At 47.3% G+C, this 22,604-nt stretch overlaps 1 protein-coding gene and 1 non-coding gene across 2 annotated transcripts; both read right to left on the bottom strand.

Annotated features, from left to right (window-relative positions):
- Positions 1-1,598: 1,598 nt before the first annotated feature.
- Positions 1,599-22,047, bottom strand: HSPA9 (heat shock protein family A (Hsp70) member 9). The gene is made up of 17 exons (XM_065848930.2): positions 21,594-22,047; positions 20,650-20,708; positions 19,231-19,318; positions 18,951-19,132; positions 18,526-18,650; positions 17,142-17,215; positions 16,951-17,057; positions 16,067-16,229; positions 15,313-15,405; positions 13,543-13,752; positions 10,888-11,115; positions 10,036-10,140; positions 9,253-9,370; positions 7,089-7,183; positions 4,854-4,946; positions 3,040-3,180; positions 1,599-2,326 (listed from the first exon to the last, which is right to left on the bottom strand). The coding sequence occupies exons 1-17, from the start codon at positions 21,663-21,665 to the stop codon at positions 2,267-2,269; spliced, it is 2,013 nt and encodes a 670-aa protein (XP_065705002.1). The 5' UTR covers positions 21,666-22,047; the 3' UTR covers positions 1,599-2,266.
- Positions 10,592-10,662, bottom strand: LOC136108025 (small nucleolar RNA SNORD63). The gene has a single exon (XR_010652356.1). It is a non-coding gene; the product is annotated as a small nucleolar RNA SNORD63 (small nucleolar RNA).
- Positions 22,048-22,604: the final 557 nt, after the last annotated feature.

Here is a 22,604-nt window from a genome sequence, read left to right as displayed (position 1 = left end):
TTAGCAGCCCAGTTTCTGTACCTCCTGCCTTCCTGGCAGTTTTTCCCAGCACAAAGCTGTTCTCAGTGTGACACACATCACCTGATTTCACTTCTCCCTTCCTGCTTTAATAATTTAGCTTATAAAGGAGGAGCTAAGAACAGTGCATTAAAAAATAAAGAACATATATGAAAGATGGCTTTAAACAGCGACACGGAAAATAATTCATTCAAGAAATAAAGGCCAACCCCGATCAATGATTCAGGAGCCCAGGGGCTGTGAGATGATCCGGCGCCTTTGCCACAAGCCCGGAGCAGAGGCAGAAGCGTGCGAGCGCTGCCCTGAGCTGCCCCCGGCTCTGCTGTGCAAACGCCCAACCGCGCTTTGGGGAGGCAGCAGGAAAAGCTTCCACGGAGGATGGTTTTTAACCTCTTTCACTTCAGGACGTTTCCTTCTAGCACCTGAAATACCCAACTCGCTTTGCCAGAGAATTCCTCCTCTTTTTCAAACTGGTTTTGTAGAGCGGATTGACTTCAGACAGGGGCGGCAGAGGGAAATTCAGCGCAAGCCAGCTGTGACTGAGTTTCACAAAGGGGTTTACTCCCAGGAGATGCACAGCTAAGCGCTCCCCGCCGCTACCAAACCCACGTACAGGCCAGAGCTACGCTGTGGCAGGACTGAGCACATGGTTTCACACATAAGAGGCACACGTAGGTGGCACAAAGAGCCCTTGGGAGCAGCAGCCGCTGTGAATGTGCGTGTCCTCAGCCTCCTCAAAGCGTCCAGGGAACCATGCTGGCCACATCTCAGCCTGCCGGGATCTGCTTGTGACAAATAAAAGCCCTGTCCCTTAAAAACACCCCAACAAAGTCAGGACCTGGCTTCATGCACCTCACTTTTGTAAGCACTTGTGGAAGGTTCATCTCCGCACAGCCCAGCAGAGGAGCGTGCTGCAAGCTGCCCTGTCCTCCTGTCCTCCCCAGCAGCCACAGCAGTTCAGGTCCCCAGACCCTCCAACGCCCCCGCTGAAAGCAAAGCACAGAATTTAGGGTGGGAACTCCCCAGTTCACCCCAAGCCAGGCAGCTCAACCCCCCAAATTGCTGTGAAGACACCCCCCAGCACACCAAGCATGCCGCAGGCTGGGCAGCCCAGGCCTTGCCTCTTGCCCCCTCCATGGCTGCACCAGCACCTTCCTCATCCTAAGCCCGGCCAAAATCCTTTCAGCTCCTTCTGCAGTCAGATCACTCACTACTGTATTTTTCCCTTTTGTTCACTTCAATAGCAAGGCTGAGTTATTCTAAAGTAGAAGCTGCTTCTAGCTGGGGAGAGCTCAGCGTCTGAAGTGGTTTTGGTCCCTTCCAGTCCGCAATTTAAAATTCAGAGAGGACAAACCCCACCCTAATAGCTTTTCTGTAGGGAACTGTCTGGAGTGCCAGAAAGAAGAATCCTTCTCTTCCTCCTAAATACCTGAGCTGGCAGGACAACGCAGCTGTAAACTCTGTGTTCTCCTTCCAGTCAGTAACACACACGGAGTAACAAGAGGGGACAAGGAGAACCTGGCCGACCGCTCCCCAGCAGCTCTCCTGGGCAGTTAACACCATCACAGGACAGCAAGAACTCCATGTTGGACACTTTTCTGCTTTTATTTTAAAAAAATCCAGAATGGATCCAGTAACAGTTTTATTATCAAGGAAATCGTCTTACCATAAGCAGAGAACAGACACAGGATGGAGCAGAAGACTCATACAAGCAAAGGATTTAACTTCCACGTAGCCTCTTTTCTAAGAAAGAATGTTACGGCTAAATTTGCCCTTCTCCTGCAGAACAAGGGCACTAACCTCGCTGCAGATGTCACCAGCCTTGTCACCTGCTCACAAGCGCTCACATCCACAAGTGACACACAGTACAGGTGTTATTTTCCTCCCAATCCCTTCCACCTCCACCCCTGGATTTGACGACATGCTTTCCAAACTTTATCAGATTTAGTACACCATTGTGTCAAGTATCAGAAAGAAATGATCAGCGAGCCCCCAGGTGCCTCGGTCGAATACCATGGGGCCAAACACTTTGAACTTCCTCTGGCATGAATTAACTTTCATCAAGTGACAATTTATCTAGCAGACGCATCACTAAGTTTATACATTAAAGAATTTTATATATAGAATACTGCAAAAACACAGTAAGTCTGAATTCTGCCCACTGCTGCTCAGGAAGGTCCCTTCTCTCCCAAGCGTCAAGAAAATCGACCTCTTCTTCATACTCTAGTCAAGGCAAGACAGAGACTTCTTATTGCTTCTCCTCCTTCTGATCCCCCGGACTTCCAGAACCCTCTCGTTCAGAGGCCATCTGTGAAAGAGTTGGCTTATTAGTTGTAGTAACAACAAAATGTGTCTCGCAGACTTCTGTTTTCCCTAGCTAGCCGCTCAGGTTAGTTCTAGACTGAAGAAACCCCCAGTGAAAAGGTTAATTGTCCAGTGGAGACTGGAAACAACCTCCATCTCTGCACAACGGAGGGAGGAAATTCTCTTCCCAGTGTTCACGCTTTTTGCAGTGGATGCAGCAAGTTTCCACTGCAGCACTGATCATTTTGATATCAGAGAAGCAGCTTTCCATGGTGAGGATTGCTCAGCAGCACTGAGCTCACCTGGGCAGAGTGTGCCGTCTGCATCCCGGGAACCACATGGAGAACAAAGCGCCAATGGCCTTACTACTGTCACTTCAGGCAAACTGAATAGAAAGCCTGTGCTACAATCATCCTTAAAATTAAGTCCAGATGTTTCTTTAAGCACTCTACAGACCTAAGGGAAAACCCTGTCCATGCTCTTCTTGATGAGCTCCCAGCACTTTTCCGCACAGCACTGTACAGAAACGCAAGAGCCGCCCGAGGGAACGGCTGCCCACGGCAGGACGGCCAGGACTTCAGGCTTTACCTCCATCAGACTTAGTACAGCCAAGTGTCACCCAAGGGAGCTGCACAGACACCTGCGACCCCTCCCGGCACAGCTCCTACCTGAGCGTGCCCTTCCCCACCTAAAAAATGGACATGACAGTGAACCTACCTTCTTGTATGCCATTTCAAACAGTTTCAGGGAAGCCTGCTGCAGGCTGGTTGCTGCCTGCCTGATGTTTTCTCCCGTTTCAGTGTCTTTACGAGCCAGAAGTTCCCTCATTTTAGCAATTTCTTCCTTCAATTTGTTGCACTGCAAATAAGTCACAAAGAAACATGTCAAAAATCTTGGACTTCATTCACCAAGAATTTCATTCCTGTTATTTAACCCACCTATTGGCCGCAGCAAAACTACTGTTTCCTTGCCAGCAGCCATGAAGTTGAGTCTCAAACTGAGCCATACAGTCTGCAGGGCCCGGGACTGCGCTCTGTTCCCAGCGGGCACCTGTCCACTTCACTAAATGTGCCACAGTTGGCATTAATCGCTCCTCTTGTCTGCAGCCTCAGCAGAGGTGCCAAGGACAGAAAGCCCCGCGGAGAGCGAGGAGCCGGCCAAGGCTGCGAGCCGCTCCCCTGGCACACCTCGCCACAGCCTCTGGCACCCGGAGCCCGGCTGCAGGAACAGAAAGCTGGTTCTCAGCTGTATTTAAGGCACTGTCAGAAAGCCAGTGAGTAAGGCTGTTCATCACCCTGTTGAATGCCTTTGTTGCAGGCGGGAGAGGGAGCAGAGCAGCAAACAAAAGCATTACGGTCCCAGCCCAGCCCCTGTCGCCATCTGTCAAGCCCTCCACGCAGTCTGGCGGTTCTGTGGCGCTGCTGGAGAGCGCGGGGACGCGGGGCGAGCGGGGACAGTTGCGCTCACTCAGCGTTCGGGCACAACGTGGGCAGAGCTCTCGTTCAGAGCCGCAGGAAGGGGAAGGCGATCGACACCGCCTGTGTCAGGCCACCCTCTCCACCCAAAACATGCAGGTAGCGCTGCTACCCGCTTTCCTTCGATATTTCCCAAAAGACATTACAGGGAACAGTCCTTGCAGGGAACGGGGATCTAGGCTCTGTTCTCCTGCGAGAAAACTCCAGTGATAATTACCCCAAACACAGTCAACCAATATCCACCCTAGAGTGAACAGCTGGGCTGAAAAACAGCATTTAGACCCATCAGAGGCTGCACCAACCAATTAGAATTTTGTTCCCTCAACCACCTTCACAGAGGCCCCGGGAGCCCTTTTATTCTGCTTCCAAGAGCTGTGAACTTCAAGATTGTGCAATGTGTTTCAAACTTGACTTTTGAAATGCATAATGCAGAAATTAAACTGTCACTTAAGAATGGTATGAAAAAGCACTCTTTCAATACTAGATCTCCACTTTGAAGACAAAAGAAAAACTGGAGTGAAGTGGATACAGCCATTTTCAGTGCCTCCAAGTTCTGGAGTGCTGTGTTGGCACCACCAGCACTGCCAGACTGTGCAGCAGCTTTGCCTTTGTCCCTCTGCTAATACGCTGGTAGGCTCTCTCCGTAATCTCCAGCTTTTGAGCAAAACTCTGCTCTCACGCAGGCCACCGCACAGTTCTTATCAAATCCCTAGAAGGCTGAGTCAAGGGCACAATTAATGCAGAAATCTTTCATTAACGGCTTCCCAGGCAGTTAGATCTTCAGCAACACTGAGCCCACACTTGGAAATAGGATTTCTGCTTTTATCCAAACCACGTTCTTCTAAGCGTGTCCTTACATCCTCCCATCAGCCACGCTCATCCCACTCATCAAGTGCAAAAACCAGAAGAGTTGATGACTGTGACATCTTCACACATCAGGGAAACGCACAGCTGGTGCCACTGGCCAGGGCCAGCTGTGAGTTAAGTGCGAGTCTGAGCAAAGGTACGGTACGGAATCTTACCTCCTGTACTGGTAGGGGATCAGAAAGTACCCACCTCATCTGTTGGCAGCTGATCCTTGAACTCCTCCATCTTGGACTCTGTGTCGTGGATGATGCCTTCGGCCATGTTCACAGCTTCCACACGTTCCTGGGAAGAGAGCGCACACATTGCTGCTGACACACGTTCTGGACGTACCAACGAGCAGCTGACATTTCTTTCCCCAAACTGCCACATTCTGCTCTAGCTCCCACCCAAGGTCCTTCTTAATGGCAAAGGGGCAAAAAGAAATGCAAGCAAACACTTTCAGATGCATTCTGGCACCAGCAAGCCCGAACTGGCGGTCCTTTTGATTTCACACTCAAGCTCACTTCCCTGGAAGTCGAAGAGTCAGTGACTGCAGAGCCAGCACAGCTCGCTCTGCTTCTCTGGAAAGCAACAGAGCTTTAGGGAAATATCCTTAAGCTGCTTCAGCAACAAGGGCACTAGAGAACTAAAATGCTTGGGTTTTTTACTCGTGTTCTTTTTATAAATGCTTGTAACATCTCAACAGCAGAAAACCCCCACTGTGCTAATAACAAAATACCAGTTCCCAAGGTTACTGCTGCACAACCAACAAGGGGCAGAGCAGACTCTAAGCACGGGGAGCAGCAGTCCGCTGAGACATAATTCAGTCCCAATGTCAACATAAACCATTTCACCTGGGACACCCAGTCCTCTCCATCTGCAAGAGCAGTCTACCCCAACAGGGGTGTGATAATATTCTGAAGAGACTAACTACTAACCACAGTGATTCCATTTCTACACAATGTCTTCACTCTTTGTGGGATGTCGAAGTTCATAGCAGAGTGGTAACTCTGTTTACACACTCATGATACTTCCATGGCAATAAAAACTTGATCAGGAAGGTGTAATGAAGGTGTAATTTTGACAATTACAGTTACGCAAATCAAGTAAAGAGAAGTGTTAGTTAAGAAAGTAACATAACCACCTTCCCCTGATGGGTCACTGGACTGAGTGTCACTTCAGGATAAGGACAGGGAAGAACATATTCAATGATTTAAGATACAAAGTGAGGCATCAGGAAAGAGTTTTCAGTGCAGCCTCCTCAAGTGCTAGGCCACCACCTACGCTTTGTGGCAACGATGTGGTTATTTAAACAATGGGACTTTCAGACCAGGGACATTAAAGGTTCTCCATCTAGCCTACAAATGCTCATTAGCCAACGCTCTGTGGCATGGAGATGCTGCTTCACATCAATTCATTCCATGCGTTCTCTCCTTCAGTCCTCTCCTGATCCCTTCGCTACCGATGGCGAGACTTACAACGCTGCCTGAAGACCTGAGACAGGTTTCTACAGACCAGGAGAACACAATGTGGACAAATTTAGCATACCAGTTTCAGCAATCTCTGACTATATGCTGGTGCCACATCCCAGAGTAGGCCTTCACTGCATTTGCTTAAAAATCAATGCTCTATATTTAGTAGCATAATTCAGTACTACTACCCTCATTAAACCAATTAGTTCCAACCATTAATCCAATGTATATCACAGGTTCAGTCACTTGGCCATAGTGAGTGTCAGCCTTCTCCTGACAGAGTCAGTGAGGATTTCAAACATCTCCTGATGGCTTCATCTGCGCTGAGGGCAAGCACTGTGCTCAGATGAATACAGCATTTGAGATGCCACAGTGAGATCTTAAGACTACAGAAAGCAATTTCTCACTTACAAAGGAAGAGGCTGAGGTGCAGCTTTGCCTGGCAGGTTCTACATATTAAGCTTTAAAATAAACTCCAGAGAACATAGCTTAAATATCCCCATACTGCCTGCACTGAAATGGAACATGACTGTGAGAACCCAGCTGTAGTACCCTGGCTTCAAACAAACAGTCAAGGTACCAGGCAGGTGGACAGTAAACAGCATTGATGACAAAAAGCATAACTAGAATCGCCAAGCTGTTTTCTCACGAGTAACAGGCAGGTGAGCCTGCTTACTGCTGCCTCCATGTCCCAGCAATTCTTCCGGGACGAATTAAAATATCGATTGCACAGGGTAGTTATCCAACCCAAACCAAAGACCCAAATGCCTTTGCATACACCTTCCTGCAGCTTTGGAATGTAAACTGAGTACAAGGAGGCCAGCAGATATTTGGGCAGCTGCACAAGCAAACAGCTCAAGACTGTGCAGACCAGAACCTGCAGCTCCTTCAAGGTGGGCACAGTTAACAGCACAAAACAACAATAACCAGCAGGTACGCTATGAGCTGGAAGGTACCATAATGATCACATTACCTTTCTTCGCCTGTCTTCCTCTGCATATTTCTCTGCATTCTTCACCATGTTCTCAATTTCATCTTTGCTAAGACCACCAGAAGACTGGATAACAACTGCATTAGAGAAGCAGCATTAATAAAGACTGTGTTCTTCAAGGAAAGGAGAGTATCAGTTCCCAAACCCCCTCAGTGGAAGCAGCTTTGCTCAGGGACTCTGCACTTGCGAAGACCCCATGGGCAGCACAAACACAGCCAGTGTTTGAAGAGGCAGCGATGCTGCTGGCAAGACGAAAACCTGACAGCTCAGACCTGCCAGACACCTCCTGCCGGGCTCTGCAAGTCACTTGGACCACTCTTCAGTTACTCCTTCTGGAAAGTGAACGTGCACACAAAGCCCCCAAACCAAAGGGCTGTTCTAGCACGTTAAAACCACAAAAACTAAAACCAACCAAACAAAAACCACCAGAACACCAACCAAAGAGAAAGAAATCCAAACAGAAGGAATTGTTTAGATTGTTTTCACTGCTGGAGAGCAGCCCAGACTGGTAGTAGGATAAGACAATGCTCCGCACAGCACCCTTAGTAAGTGAACACAGTGTGATTCTATGGGCAGCTTCCTAAAGGTCCCCCTCATCTCTTTTTCTCCATTAGTCCCCAAATGTATAGTCCAGACTTAAGCTAATTTCTGCAGTAAAGCATCATTTCATTGCTAAAGAGAGGATCAACATCCAGGATATCACAAAGTCCAAAAACGATATACTAAGATCCTCACTAGAAATAAGTTTTCTACATAACATTTGTATAAAACCATGAAAAAGAGACAAACACATGCCCTTTGGATGCAGATGTGGGATCAGCAGTTCAGCTTTATAATTAGGACCATGTTTGCATACAGATAGGCAGCTAAAAATTCTGGTTGCTTATGATCACAGATGGCTATTCAGATATAAGGCTGCCACACATCGAAATCTACATGGAAATCTAAGTAAGAAGCAGTGTGGCTTTGGTAACAAATCTCTGTCAAAAGCCAAGCAGCAGGATTAAGAACACCACATACCTTCAAGTTTGCCAATACAGAGTTAACAGTATTTTTCTTAACTGGGCATCCATTTGATTGCTCAAGCGGTTGCCTTCAAGAAACAACTGAAGGGCAGTATGGAGGCTTCCCAGTCAGAGCCATGAAAGAGATTATTTTGTATCAGGGGAATCTACAAATGCTCCAAATTAATTTTCTGAGCCCACAACAGAGCTTTAGAAAATGTCAACTGCGTTGTTAATTACCCCAGAACACTGGGCCTAACACTTCATTGAACCACACAGTAAAATATACTGACAGCTTCAAGTCCCCAAGCCTCCAGTCATTTAGAGACATTTCCAGCCTTAATGGATGAAAATGAACGAGGTGGTTACGCAAAATACCTGCTGCTTCAAAATACTTGCATTTCAAGACCTGTGTAATGGAGTAATTAGAAACAAAACAGGGTCTCGGCACGTGGCTGATCTGTTCAGCTGTACTTGACATGCCCTGCATTCAGGCACCTTCTAATTCGATTTCTCCCGTAAAAGCTGGCACCTCCAGGCAGGCAGCCCCAACAGACAGCAATCTCTTCACGTGTTTACACTCCCTAAGGAACAGCATGCCCAGGATCGAGAACTCATACGGGGAGCTGGATTCCCAAACCCCAATTTCTGTCCCTTCAGGGTAACGCAGAGCAGAATGTCACTGCTCTGGGCTCCTCGGTGACACAGGACACCCCTGTAGGCAGCAGAAGCACCACTCCACAAACACCCAGAGCCCTTCCTTAGCAACCTGTACACCCAGCACCTCCCTGGGGAGGGAGGCACAGCTGATATACACAGGAAAGCCCACTCTGCTGAAACATGGCTCCAGTGGTCACAGCAGACTGCATGACCAAGGACTGTCATACAGTGCAAAACGACTTGCAGTGTGGTAGAACCCTGCTAGTGAGGACCTCCTTGACCTTGGTACTGCCTAATGTGCAAGGAGAAAGCACCCATTGGTGGCAATCTCTGTCAGCAGGTTCTGTGTTTACAGAGGCTTTATTTCCTTAAAATGAAACTACAGGTGAGTTGTCACTTCTGTCCCCATTCCACTCTGCAAGTAACCCTTTGCCCTCCACAGCTTCCCTCCTCAGCCCCAGGCAGCACCCCAGAGCACTTACTTTGCTGTTCACGTCCAGTGCCTTTATCCTTTGCCGACACGTGTACGATACCATTTGCATCGATGTCAAAAGTGACCTCAATCTGGGGCACTCCACGCGGCGCTGGAGGAATCCCAACCTGAGAAGGAGAAGCACTTAGAGGTTAGTCATTTGAGCTTGGGTACCAGGCTTCACTGTTGGGCATGTGATCTTGGTGATCTGTCACTTGAATCAACTATTAACTAACTCTCGGAGCAGAGTCCTCTGAACGCCTGTTGGCATCATGTGGTGAACGAGCAGTATCTAGATTTAAGAGGATACAGATTTCTACACAGAAGCCACAGGAGGTAGCCCCCAAGTGTGGTTTGGAGGTGACACAGGTTCTGCTTTTTTGCTAAACAAGCCAGTCTTGTCCTTGCAACAACAATGGAAAAACTCACATTCAGTTTACCTGCTGCACAGAACAAGTACTACCGAGTTCTTTTTGCTCTTTGTGCCCAGGAGCAGACAGGGCCCTTCTAGGTGACGAAGCCCTAAAGCTACAGTAGCCCCTGTGCCACATAAGGCTGCTTAGAACTTTGAGCTCCATCTCAAACATTAGTTGCTCCCTTGCCACTGAAACGTTGTCCCAGAATCGGACTGTGTCTTCAGAGACCGCTTTATTACTACAAATAGGGTCAGATGTCTTCTGTAAGATGACTCCCCCCGCAACACTGTCTTCAGGGGTCAACTGAAATAGAGAAGGCTTTGAACTTCTCCAAGAAGGTCAAGTCTAAGGTCATGAATGCCGAGTAGCTAACGTACCAATGTGAACTGGCCAAGAAGTTTGTTGTCACTAGCCATCTCTCTCTCCCCCTGGCATACTTTAATCTCCACTTGAGTCTGCCCATCAGCAGCTGTAGAAAACACCTGTGGGAAAGGAAGAGAGTCACTGGATAGATAGTAAATTGCAACACAGGGATGGATGCAGTTACAAGCTGACTAAGCAAGGAGAGGAATAAAGAGAAGCTACTTTGAAGAGATAAAGAATCATTAAATGCTTGCTGTTCCTCTGACAACACACCAAGGCACCAAGACCAGCAACAGCCAGGCTCACTGGCATCTCGTTCTATATGCACATGAGCACACAAAAACTGGCCATGCCAGGCCAGTGGCAGGCTCCGTGGCACAGCCACATCATCAGGACACTCCCATCAAAGCAGCGGGGCTCCTGCCCCAGCCCCACAGACAGCAAGTGTTATCAGTAAGTGCACACACGGCAAAGGGAAAGAAAGGACCACACCCAGGGGCCTTACAACAGAGGAGAAAAATAATCCTTTCCGAGGCACACAGAGCCAGGAAGGCGGTCTCAAACAGGTGCAGTGCTCAGTTACAGAAGGTCTCCACACGATTCTTCTTCAGAATGATGTGTTGACAGTTACATCACGGCACACACACTGCCATCAGGACCAGGCCACAAACATCCATGGGCATCTCAGAGGCACACGGTAACCCAACCTACCGCCCCTCGTAGACACACTAATAATCAGCAGAGATGCTCAGCGGCTGACTTTAAATCTGATTTCTATGCCGCTTCTCCTTGCCAAAGGAGCTGACAGGGCAGCCTTCACTGAGTGTCTGAGACCAAAGACCCACCCATCTGGAGTCAATGTGTACCTGGCTCTTCTTCGTAGGTATGGTGGTATTCCTGTTGATGAGCTTTGTGAAGACACCTCCCAGCGTCTCAATCCCCAAGGAGAGGGGAGTCACATCCAGCAGCAGGACATCAGTAACATCACCAGCTAACACACCACCTTGAATAGCTGCACCAATAGCAACGGCTTCGTCAGGATTAACTGCTTTGCTAGGAGCACGGCCAAACAAATCCTGTACAGTCTGCTGCACCTGAATGGGAAGAAAGCACAGCTCGTACGCAGAGTGAACCATTATTGCCCAGTGCTGCGGCCACAAGAACATGTCAGTGGGGCTAACGGCTTGTATCTTTATGCTCCTGGTGCCATGCAACCATGTGACATAATAGAAATATTAAGCTTCAGGCTTGTGACTGCTCCCTAATTCCCCACCTTCCACGTACCCTGTTAAACGCACTTGTTTCAGTCTAGACAACCCCTTCTCTGGAGACCTTCTTGCTATCAAGTTTGCCAGCTGCAAGTCAATCTCCATCAGTCCTTTCACGTGGCCCAGCTGTACTCAGAAGGGATCATTCACACTTATCAAGCAGGAGTCAAGGACCGCTCCTGGGAACATGCACACGCCAACGCTGCGCAGAACACAGCTGTCAAGGACGGTACAGCTCTGGAGGCAGAGCGCAGGGAGCGCACAAAAATCCAGAGCAGAAGGACAGTTGATCTTGTTTATGTGCAATAAAGAGGGAAAAAAAAGAATTTGTATGAAGGATAGTATTTTCAAACTATTTAATGGGGTGTTTTACCAGAGAAGCAGATTTGCTATGTCAGCAGACAGACTGAGCTGTGTCATTAGCTTTTCACTGCTCTGCGCTTTTGGAAGGGCATGCTCATGGTTGCAACAGATTTACCACCGAAGTATCCAGACGGCAATGCAATAAGGTGCGTGCACCAGAGCACAGCTCAGTCATCCACTCCTCCATCTTACAGAAGGGCGTGGGACTTTGTCCGTGCTCACAGGTCCCCTCCTCCCTGCGTACAGCCGTTAGCACACGCGGGCACAGGTGAGCGTGCCGTGCCTGGAACAACGTGCTGTAAGCAGATGTCCAACTCCTCTGCACTGAAGCCAAGAGAGTGCTCATTACAGAAGACACCTCTTTAGATATGAGCATATAATTAAGCGGAAGTCTTTCCCTCTGGAAGCATATTTTGCAGCACAAAAGAAAAATGTCTTCTAACGACCCACTGTACGTTTCCTGGAGCACTGGCCATGCGAGTGCTGCAAGGAAGTCACTTTCCCTCCTAGCGGGTGAAGCAAACACAACAACGCACACAAGAAAAGGCTCTGTGCTGTGTGTAACACACATGCACCGATCTCAGAGTCAGAGTTTCACTACTAGTATTTGGGACGGCATCATGGAAGCTCAAAGCCACAAATGCTGGGGGTTATACATAGTGCGTAAAAAAAGTAAAAATTAAAAAAAAAAATTAAAATCAATATTTAAGTACTGTCTTCCACGCCCAAGGGATACATAATGTTTCAGGAAGGGTTTCCCCACCTCCAGAAGTGATTTTCATCACTTTACACACGCTAACACCACACTGTTTTTCCTTTATTCAGGTGGAACAGCAGGGACTTTGGGAAGGTATAGCACAGTTACTCCACTTGAGCTTTGGCCAGAGCAGCAGTTTCTCTTTATCCTGTTGCTCTGGTTCCCCTGCCTGGGTGACCTTGTGCACACACTAATATCACCTCCAGCCACCAGGCTCACTTAACCCAGCAAAGAAAACCACCAAACCCCAAATCAATCTCAAGCAGGACCATGTGCACAGCTATCCTAGAAAAGACCTGCAAATCACAAATCTGAACAGCACACAAAACCTCCAAGCCTGACTGATCCCTGTGGCAGGAGATGTGGGTGATCTCTGCAGGAAGGATGAGCTGCACCCCTGAAGGGAGCAGTGTACACACATGTTCAGCTCTGACTTCAGGGGAGTCAAGCAGCAGCTGCACTGCTGTGAACAAGAACAGCACATCAGCAGCAGACAGGCCTTATCTGCAAGACCATTCAAGTCAGCAGAGCAAACTGCCAAGTTACCTGTTGGTGCTTATCACCACCCAACGCAGGGGCCAGGTATTAGGTAACGAGCGTTTGGAACAGTTAAACGTTCTTGACAACACCAGCCTCAAACATGGAGCCGAATACACGCAACCAGCAGGTAACAGAGCTGTTCTGCTCATGCAGCTTTTTCACAGCCAGCTCTAAGTGCTCTACACAGGGGAAGAAATCCACTGGAAGGTAAAGATTACTGACAGGCTATTGTTGCTGAAGTGTATCTCTGTCACACACTGAAGCCCGTAACAAGAGAAGACAGCCTGTGTATCTCAACAATGCTGCTTATGTTTGGTCCACATCAGAAAGCCAAGTTGAACTTTCAACTCCTGATATCACCCACTTGTCTTTATAAAATGCAACTCTGCTACATCCCCCAGACCCCAGCTGAGTTAATTAAACAGGACAAAACAGTCCCTTGCCACTGTTTTCATGTGACTGCTTAGCACATCTGCTCTGTTCCTGGAGCTCTGAAGTCAGCAGACTCCCAACTTTTCTGTTACAGATCACCCTGAACAGAAACGACTGTGAAGCTGCACCAGTTTTGCCTGTAACAGGAACTTATCTCATACCTTTGGCATCCTGGTCATGCCACCGACGAGGATGACTTCACCAATGTCACTCTTGCTGACCTCAGCATCCTGCATGGCTTTCTGGCACGGCGCTACCGTCCTTTTGATCAGATCCGCTACGATGCCCTCAAACTGCGAGCGGCTCAGCTTCATGTTCAAGTGCTTTGGTCCAGAGGCGTCCATAGTAAGGTACGGCAAGTTGATATCGGTCTGCGGCACAGAAACAGACACGGAGTGAAGAAACAGGAATGGAAAATACGGCAGCTACAGACAGGTTTTAGATCAAGTTAGTGGTTCTGCCTGTACTGAAGCATCTACGTGCCTGTTCACTCTGTGGCCCAGTCTTTAAGTGGCAGCAAACTTTGACATTTGACATTTCAGACAAGAGATATGAAAATTATTCTGTTATACATCTCACGGTTACAACTGTTAAGTTCCGGTTTTAATTTTGTGCTATTTTGAAGTCTTTTATTGTTAAGAAAAACAATTCCATTTCTCTCGTAGACAGGAGGTAACAGCTGACACATTAGAAGTGACAACCTTAATCCTCTTCCTCTAGCACAACACAGAATAAAGCCCATTTTCAGAGTTCCAAAAAATTTTGCCAAATGACTAACGTTTCATATAACATAAGCTACTTGAAGGAAATAGCCCATGACTTTTAAATGCAAACAACTCATGTTTGACAGCCAGTCCATTGCCATTTAACACAAAGTTCATCAGTGCCAAGGACCATAATCCCCACTTTTCATGGCTATTTGTGAGCGATCTTACATGCTGGACTTTAAAAGCAAATCTTATACTGAAACCATCTTGTTCAAGTGCTGAGTCATGCTGACATCAAAAGATGCTACAAATCAAAGCAATTAAACCATTATCGCTTTAAGCTCTAGAGATTACGTTAACATGACAAAAACTAAACCCAAGTTACAGACTAGAGGCATGCATTCACTTTATAAATAGCCTAGTTCAAAAATATTAGGGGAAACTAGGGCAAAAAGTTGTTCTCCCCTCACTGCTAAAGAGTTAAGGAACTGAGCTTTTCCTGGTATGAACAGACTATTTGCCAACTCTCGAGCTAGTAAAACAGAGCCTGCTATGTCTCTGGCAGAACTATGCAGCCATTGTGACTGGCCTAAACTCCTTGCTATGGGCTCCCCACTGGCCAACAAAAAGACCAACATAAAACTCTTTATTCAGAACCTAGAAACTGGCAGGATCCCTATTTCAATTACTATATAATTGATCTTAGGCAACACTACTACACCTCCAACCTGCTGCTTCTCCAGCTCCTTATTCAGGAGTGAATAAAGGACATGCTGGAATACATTCATATACAAAGTGGGTGGAAAAAAGAAAGGGGGTATATGTTGTCCATTGTCTAGGAAACTTTTCTACAGGCAAGTAAGTAAAGATTCTTCATAGAAATTATTTCTTTTTTGACAAATCAGCTGTTTCAATGGAATGAACAGCACCAAGGTTTTGGAATTGCATGCACAAAGTCACAAGTGGTTCCAATAACCCAACAGTACCAGCTGCAGCTATATTCCCTGCTAGCCATCACACTTCTGAAATACACAGTAAGTTCGGAACGAGGTCGCATTCCCCACACGATGAGAAAACATCGCTAACTTTCTGTTAGAAGTGATGCCATTCAGTTACACAGAAGCTTGTTCTGCCACCACAAGAAAAAGAAGCAATTTCATAGAGCTTTGTGAAGAAATATTATGCAAAACTCAATGTATCAAAAGGTTTTACAGGACCACATACCTGCACAGATGAGGAAAGCTCACACTTTGCTTTCTCCGATGCTTCTCTCACCCTCTGAAGGGCCATGTTGTCTTTAGTCAGGTCAACACCCATCTAAGCGACAAACAATACAGGTTAACAGACTCTCAGCCTTTGCACAGGAGTCACCAGAGTTTTTCTTCATTGCAGTTCACCTTCCTACCACTTTTGACACTAAAGATGTTTGTAGAAATACAGCCTGATACAGCCTGCTGATCCTTCTCACTTCTGGCAAACGTACTTAGCATTTCAAAGACAACTGCTAACCCTCTCTACTCTGGAAGTAATTGTACACTAAGTTACAGATTAAAGCTTGGAAAAGCTGCTGCATCACAGAATATAAAGACTGAACTAACAAAGGAGTTGGAAGCACACTGCAGTTTTCTACAGCCAACCCTGTAATGTACACATCTGTGCTGACACATTCAAATGGACCACAGATTTTTATTATTAAAAGCAAGCAGACTGTACATACAATAGTCCTGCTATGCTAGGGGAAAAAAAGGCAGAAGTCCTGCTATTTTGCTTTCCAGGAGAGCAATATTCCACCTCAAGAGAACAAGCTAAGAACTGGAAGCCAGACTAACAGGTGTCTTTAACACTCTTAAATTTCAGCTGTGCCACAGATTACAAATGAAGTCCCCAATAATGCAAGAAAATTCCCATCCTGACATGCAAGTTAAATGAGGCAGAAAAACAGTGTAACACAGACAGAATTCTCATGAAATAATCTTACCTCCCTCTTGAACTCTTTAACAATATACTGTAGCAAAGCCTGGTCAAAATCTTCTCCACCTAAGAAAGTGTCACCGTTGGTGGACTTCACCTCAAAGACTCCCTTCTGGATTTCCAAAATGGAAATATCGAAAGTGCCACCACCCAAATCGTAGACTGCAATACTAAAAGAACAGATACAGAAAAACGTTACTTCCTAGACAAAGCTGTGCGGCTCAAAAATCATTTTCCTCAGGAAATTCCATGTGCAGAATTCACGTTGCTGTCTGCAGAAGTTAAAAGCCTCTCTGAAGACAGCAGTACACAAATCACCCAGCGTACGCATTCCTTGAGTGCTGAGTCCACGTGCAAGTCTCTGAAAGAAGTGCTGCACAATGCTTAACCTTGGCTGGTATCTCAAGAGTGCAGTTCACTTTTCTTCAAATACATACAGCCAATGACAAGGGCAGGGACACCCGAACCATTATGAAACACGTTTTTCAAAATATGAGGCTTTCACAGCACTATAAGCTACATCATACTTATAAATGCAGGAGGTTTGTTGCGGATTTTGTATAACCACCCCGACTGTGCCAGAATGCTGGATGCAGCGAGGGCAGGTGAGGCTGTCCTCACCCACGCCTGCCACTGCTACCAGTAGGGAAGATAATCAAACCGATCTGATAAAATTAAGTCGTAGCTGCAAGTAACAGACCCACTTTCTTTAACAAGTACGGCTGCCATAGAACAGAGGTGACATTACACAGCACTGACTCACAGCTGGGAGTCTACTCTGGCAGAACTCCAACCAGTGACTTTAAAAAACCAAAAGCAGAAGAGAGATTTACGAAGCAAATTACAGCACGCTTATTTAAGAGAGGGTAGGTGTTAGGAACAGGCACTTACACTTTGTCTTCAGACTTGTCCAGACCATAGGCAAGTGCAGCTGCTGTTGGTTCATTAATCACCCTCAAAACGTTCAAGCCAGCAATCTGCCCAGCATCTTTTGTAGCCTGAGGGAAAAAGAGGCAGAGTGCTATGTACTGAGAAAAACTAAACAGTTTATAACGCCTAAAATCTTAGAGCTTGAGGAATACCTGTCTCTGAGAATCGTTGAAGTAAGCAGGGACTGTGATGACAGCATTCTTTGCTGAATGTCCCAGGTAGTTTTCTGGAGGAAAAACAAGACTGAAAGTTATCTTTAGAAGATGAGTAACATCATTATTACCATGTAGTTTGAAATAATCTTCTTGAACTAAGAACAAAAGACAGGCTCACTGCTCAAGAACCTGCTGCTTTCTTGGAACACGCAGAGGGAGCCATGCAGAGATACAAGGTTTTACACGTACCACCTAACTGTTTGCAGGCTTCTGACAGAACAGCAAAGCACCTCCTCAACTCCATCAGTGGCTGGATGCCACTAGTGGATGAGAATTCATCTGAGAGCTAAAATTGTCCTTCAGGTGTGTGAGACTGAAGTTGTTTTCCCATTTCTTTGGACTGCTCAAAGTGGAGGACTTCAAACTTACTCATTTTCATCCTATTTACAGAGTTTCCTGTCGGTAACATTTACAGGGTACAAATAATGTATGTACACCATCCTTACAAGAGTTACAGACAGCAAGTCAGGAAAAATATTGATTACACCATGATTTAAGGCCACAAACTGATTTAAAATAAACAAACATGTCATTGAAGCAGTCAGATCTGCTAGAAACCAGGAATGTGCAGGATGCAGTGAGAACACACAGAGAGGACTTACACCTATGTTAGCCCTGCACAGACCTTACATACTGCATTACTTTATGTTGCTGGCAAAGCCAGATCATTCCACAGTTGAATTCATGTAGCATCCAGGGCAAAAGCCAACAGATCTACAGTAAGCACAGCCCTGCTTAATGCAGAGGAACACCATCTACAGAGTAAGGCAGATTCATCACATCTAGGTGCTCACATACCACATAAACACATATTTCTCTTGGGTGAAGCTTTAGCAAGTGTCTAGGACCTAACACTGAAAAAAAAATAGGTCTTTGGATGAAGCTTCAGTAACAACCTTTAGTCCTGTCCCCCAAACACATTGCTGGATGCAAAATATTTTCCCAATGGACATTTTCCCCTAGTGAAGATTTTAAGTCACCACTGGCTAAGAAGCTATTTGTTCAGCTCAAAGATTGGGTCCCTTGAATAGTCACTTTCTTGCTACATTTTTAGCAGTTGAACAAGAGCAAGGCCACTCAAAACCCTGTCTGCCTCAGCTGCAGCCTGGGAGGCACAAGGGCTGCACCTTTCAAGGCAAGGGAGCTCCCCTTTCTAAGTGTGCATTCAAATTGAGTACCAGCTCAATCAGTACTCAATTTTGATACAAGTATGCTTGAAGTCCCAAAAAGCACCTTTATGGCTGCTGCACTTCCATTTACCACGGTCCAGCACCACGGCCACACTTGTACTCACACATGGCAAAGACCGAACTGTACCAACCTGCAGTTTCCTTCATCTTCATTAGTACGAAGGCACCGATCTGGCTGGGAGAATAGAGTTTCCCATGAGCCTCTACCCAGGCATCACCGTTGGAGGCACGAACAATTTTAAACGGAACGTTCTTACTGAAAAACAGAAGAATTCCACACTCAATTTCTGCCTCAGCATATGGCACAAAAACCCTACAATTAATAACAGCAGAAGAATGTGTACAAGTTCTAGACAAAGAATATTGAATTTGCCAACAGCAGCCTCAGATCTAGGGAGTCCCAACCTAATACTACTGCTTTTAATCAGCTGACTGTTTTGCACAGCATCAGCAAGCCTTTCTTCTTCTTCTCTGAAAACCTTATGATGATCAGCAATTAATATAGCAAAATACAGCTTGGCCCTCAGAATATAAGCAACAAAACGCGTTCGCTTACATATCCTTCTTCACTTCAGGGTCATCGAAGCGCCGCCCGATGAGCCGCTTGGTAGCATAGAAGGTGTTGTGTGGGTTGGTGACCGCCTGCCGCTTCGCTGGCATCCCAACCAAGCGCTCGCCATCGGATGTGAACGCAACTACCGAAGGTGTTGTCCTGGCACCTTCCGAGTTTTCCAGCACCTATGTAAAAAACAGAACAGGATGCCATCAAAAACCTCTGAAAACGCTAACCTGGACACTCAACTTACCATTGCTATAAGCTGGTATTTGTTTCTTACTTTCGCTTGCTTTCCTTCCATAACTGCCACACAGGAGTTCGTGGTACCCAAATCAATTCCAATAACGGCACCTTTAATTGCTTCTGAGCTGAAAGCAGATTATAAGAAAAATAAAGTTATTAATAAAGGAAAATAACTAGATAGCAAAAAAACTTCCTAGCCTGAAAACAGAACAAAGTGATTTTTCAGTAGATTTTTCTGACCCAAGGTGTTCTCTGACTCTGACACAGGAATTTAATGTTGTGCCTCTGTTTTCAGTCAGTTCACTTATAGTTAAATTCTCACTTGTTTAAATAAACCTGTTAGATACTATTCTTCACAATAATCCTTACTATTTGTATGTTCAACATCCCTTAAAATGTTGATATAAAACAAAGTCATAACAAATTCTGTGCCTACAGAGACAGAACTTGCTTTGGGTTACTCTTCCTGTTCAAACTTGTTTGAAAACATCCACCTACAGTCAAAATTATAATAATAAATAGTATTGGCTTATTTATCACTGCTTAGCATGGAGAGAAAAACACACAAAGACAACAAATTACTTAACTCATGTGGGGTTCTCTGAGCCAGAACCAAAGATAAGTATCTTTTTGATCCTGAGGAGCAACAAATTAATTTAATTCCAAAAAATGGGAGTGGTTCTTACACAAGACAAATCTGAATTACCTCCTTCTTTCTAGGAAGTCTGTATTAACCTCTTTGAGGCCAGACAGAACTCCTGACTCATAGTTTTGCCTTATAAACAAAACCATGTCCAGGGATGCAGAAAGGACACGGAAGGCAGAGCAGGACCACGTTTTTTATTACCCGGCTATGCCTCCCCCCTCCCCAAGATGCTAAAGTGACTTCAATTCCAGCCCAGGCAACATAAATCAGTGATCTTGGAAACACGTGACTGCTCGACCTCCATATCCTGATCAGTTCTCCTAACACTCTGTCCTGAATCAGCATCTGCCACAAAACATCTGACTGAGTTACACAACTGACTGCTATACTTTCCCCATGATCTTGCAACAAGAAAAACAAGTGATGAAAAAGCACGAACTGCTAGAAATAAACTTTATCTGTCATGAAATGGAGCCACTCTTTATCCTTATTTCATGCCAGTGTAAAACAATTTGTTCCACAAACGTTTGGGTACTTTTTTTGTTTGCACCCCCATTTTTGAAATAAAATCTCTCAACAATCCACATTTTGTAAGTGGGAGAAGTAGAGGAAGAAAAATGTTTAAAGATCTTCTGGAAACAAAACCATGAGCTAAAGAAATCGTCTCACATACATAGGTTCCGGTTTTATCTTATCTCACTGGTTTTGCTCTGTTAGTCCATCTCTGACTCAATTATTCACTTCTGGTATCTGGAAGAGAGTAAAGATAAATATCAAACAGCCAAACACAAGAAACCAGGCAAGACTTACGCATATTTTCTGCTGGATGCTGCTCTGAGAACACTTTGACTGAGGCCATTCCAGAACGTCTATAAAATAAAGATGTTGCAATACAGATTTAGTTTTCAACATGTACTGATCTTCAACCCAAGACTCTCACAGGTGGAGAACTTCTGAAGTGACACACTCCCACCCCAATTTTAAAAAATCTTAGGTGCAAACTAAGGAAGAATTTGAGAAATATTCAGAAAACCAATTGGCACACTCATTCATTTGGCATAACCCTGATTACCCAAACCGAGCTACCTCCCCCACACAAAATAGCCTATGAATTAACTACCACGCAAAAGACTTCTCAGTACATTAACTCTGAACCTTCAGCTTCCAATGAACAGCAGCAGACAAACATTAACCCGGCTTCCCCAGGCTTTACGTGTTGTCAGCAACTCCCCATCTGCTACATCCCTTCAGCAATTTGCAGCCCGGATTTCGCACCAACTCTTCCAGATATTTTTTTTCTGGAGTGCACAACTTTGCACACACAACCCAGTATCTTGTACAACCCTGACAATGTAATCGCGCTTTCTGCTTTGAGTTTTAAACAAAACATCTTAACACATAAATTCCCTTCACCAGCCTGATCTCGGCCACCATTTTGACACGAGGGCCGAGGAACTGAGCAATATTACTGCGAAATTACTTAAAAGCAGAGGGGGGGATCACGGAGCCCGCCCGCGGGGCGCCAGCCCCTCCTCACCCCGCTGCCACCGTGCCCCTCCCCGCCATCGCTGCTCTTCTACAATAAAGCCTCCTCAATACTTGAGACAGCCCAACGGGCCAGCGGCCCGAGCCTGTCCCCGCCGAGGCCGGGCCCCGCACGCCGACAGCGGCCCGGCAGCGGCCCCGGCCCGGCCCCACGGCCGCCGTCTCCCCCCGTTTCGCCCCCCGTTCCCCTCAGCGCCCCCCGCGCGCACCTGCGCGAGCCCCGGGGGCGCGGGCCCGGGGGCGCCGCGCGGCAGGAGCAGCGGGAGGCGCGCGCTGAGCATGGCGGAGCGGCGGGACCGGCGGCGGGAGCAGCTGCGTGCGCGGCCGCGGCTCTTCTGGAAACCTCCACCCACGTGGGCCGCGGGGGGGGATGCTGCGCCGTAGGACCCCCGGCGCGGGCTGTCTGAAGGAACGCCTGATCCTTGCGCGCGCTCTCTGTGCTCGGTTCCGACACCAGCGCGCGAGGCACGGCTGCGCGCTGCGTTTTTGAGACCAAAAGAAAACTCGCCACCTCGGCTGGTGTGGACTGGGGCGAGACACGGGCGCCGAACCGGCACGGTGCACACCGGCACTTCTTTCGACAGCCCGGGTCCTGCGGGTGGCCGCGCACTCAAGGTCGGACAGGATAAAGCGCAGGGCGATTGCAGCGGCCTTGCGTCAGGGCGGCTGGCGCGCATGCGCAACTCTGGCCGGGGTGCCGCATGCACAGAGAGGGCGTGTGGGGCTGGCTCAGGGCGGCCGCGCATGCGCGGTGCGGCTGCTGCGGCGGCTCTGTGAGCGGGGCCGGGTCGGACCCGGTGTCGGGCAGCGGCTGGGACGCGCCCCGCTGCCCCGGACAGGGCCCATCCTGGCGCTTCCCCTTGCCGGCCCGGGCCTGCCAGCCCAGGGCCGAGCTGCCACACAGCTCCCGGGGCTGCTGGAGGCGCAGCCGAGTCTGGGCCGGTATCACTGCAGCGCGGCCGCGTTTCTGCTCCGGCGCTGCCAGTTTTGTGCCCTTTGCCCGCAGACACGTTCAGCTCAACACCTCTGGCCAGGGGAGGCACAGAGCAGACGCAGGGCAGTGACCGTCCTGTGCTGGGCACCGGGGAGGCCAGTTTACAAACCCTGGGTCAATTCTGCACCCCTCATGCTGAGAAAGGTCTTGAGGTGCTGGAGCGAGTTAAGAGAAGGGAATGGAGCTGGTGAGGGGCTGGAGCACAAGTGTGGTGGGAGCGGCTGAG

Source organism: Patagioenas fasciata, chromosome 14 (genome assembly GCF_037038585.1).
Source record: "Patagioenas fasciata isolate bPatFas1 chromosome 14, bPatFas1.hap1, whole genome shotgun sequence".
Lineage (NCBI taxonomy): Eukaryota > Metazoa > Chordata > Aves > Columbiformes > Columbidae > Patagioenas > Patagioenas fasciata.
This window is presented reverse-complemented; position numbering and strand designations above follow the sequence as displayed.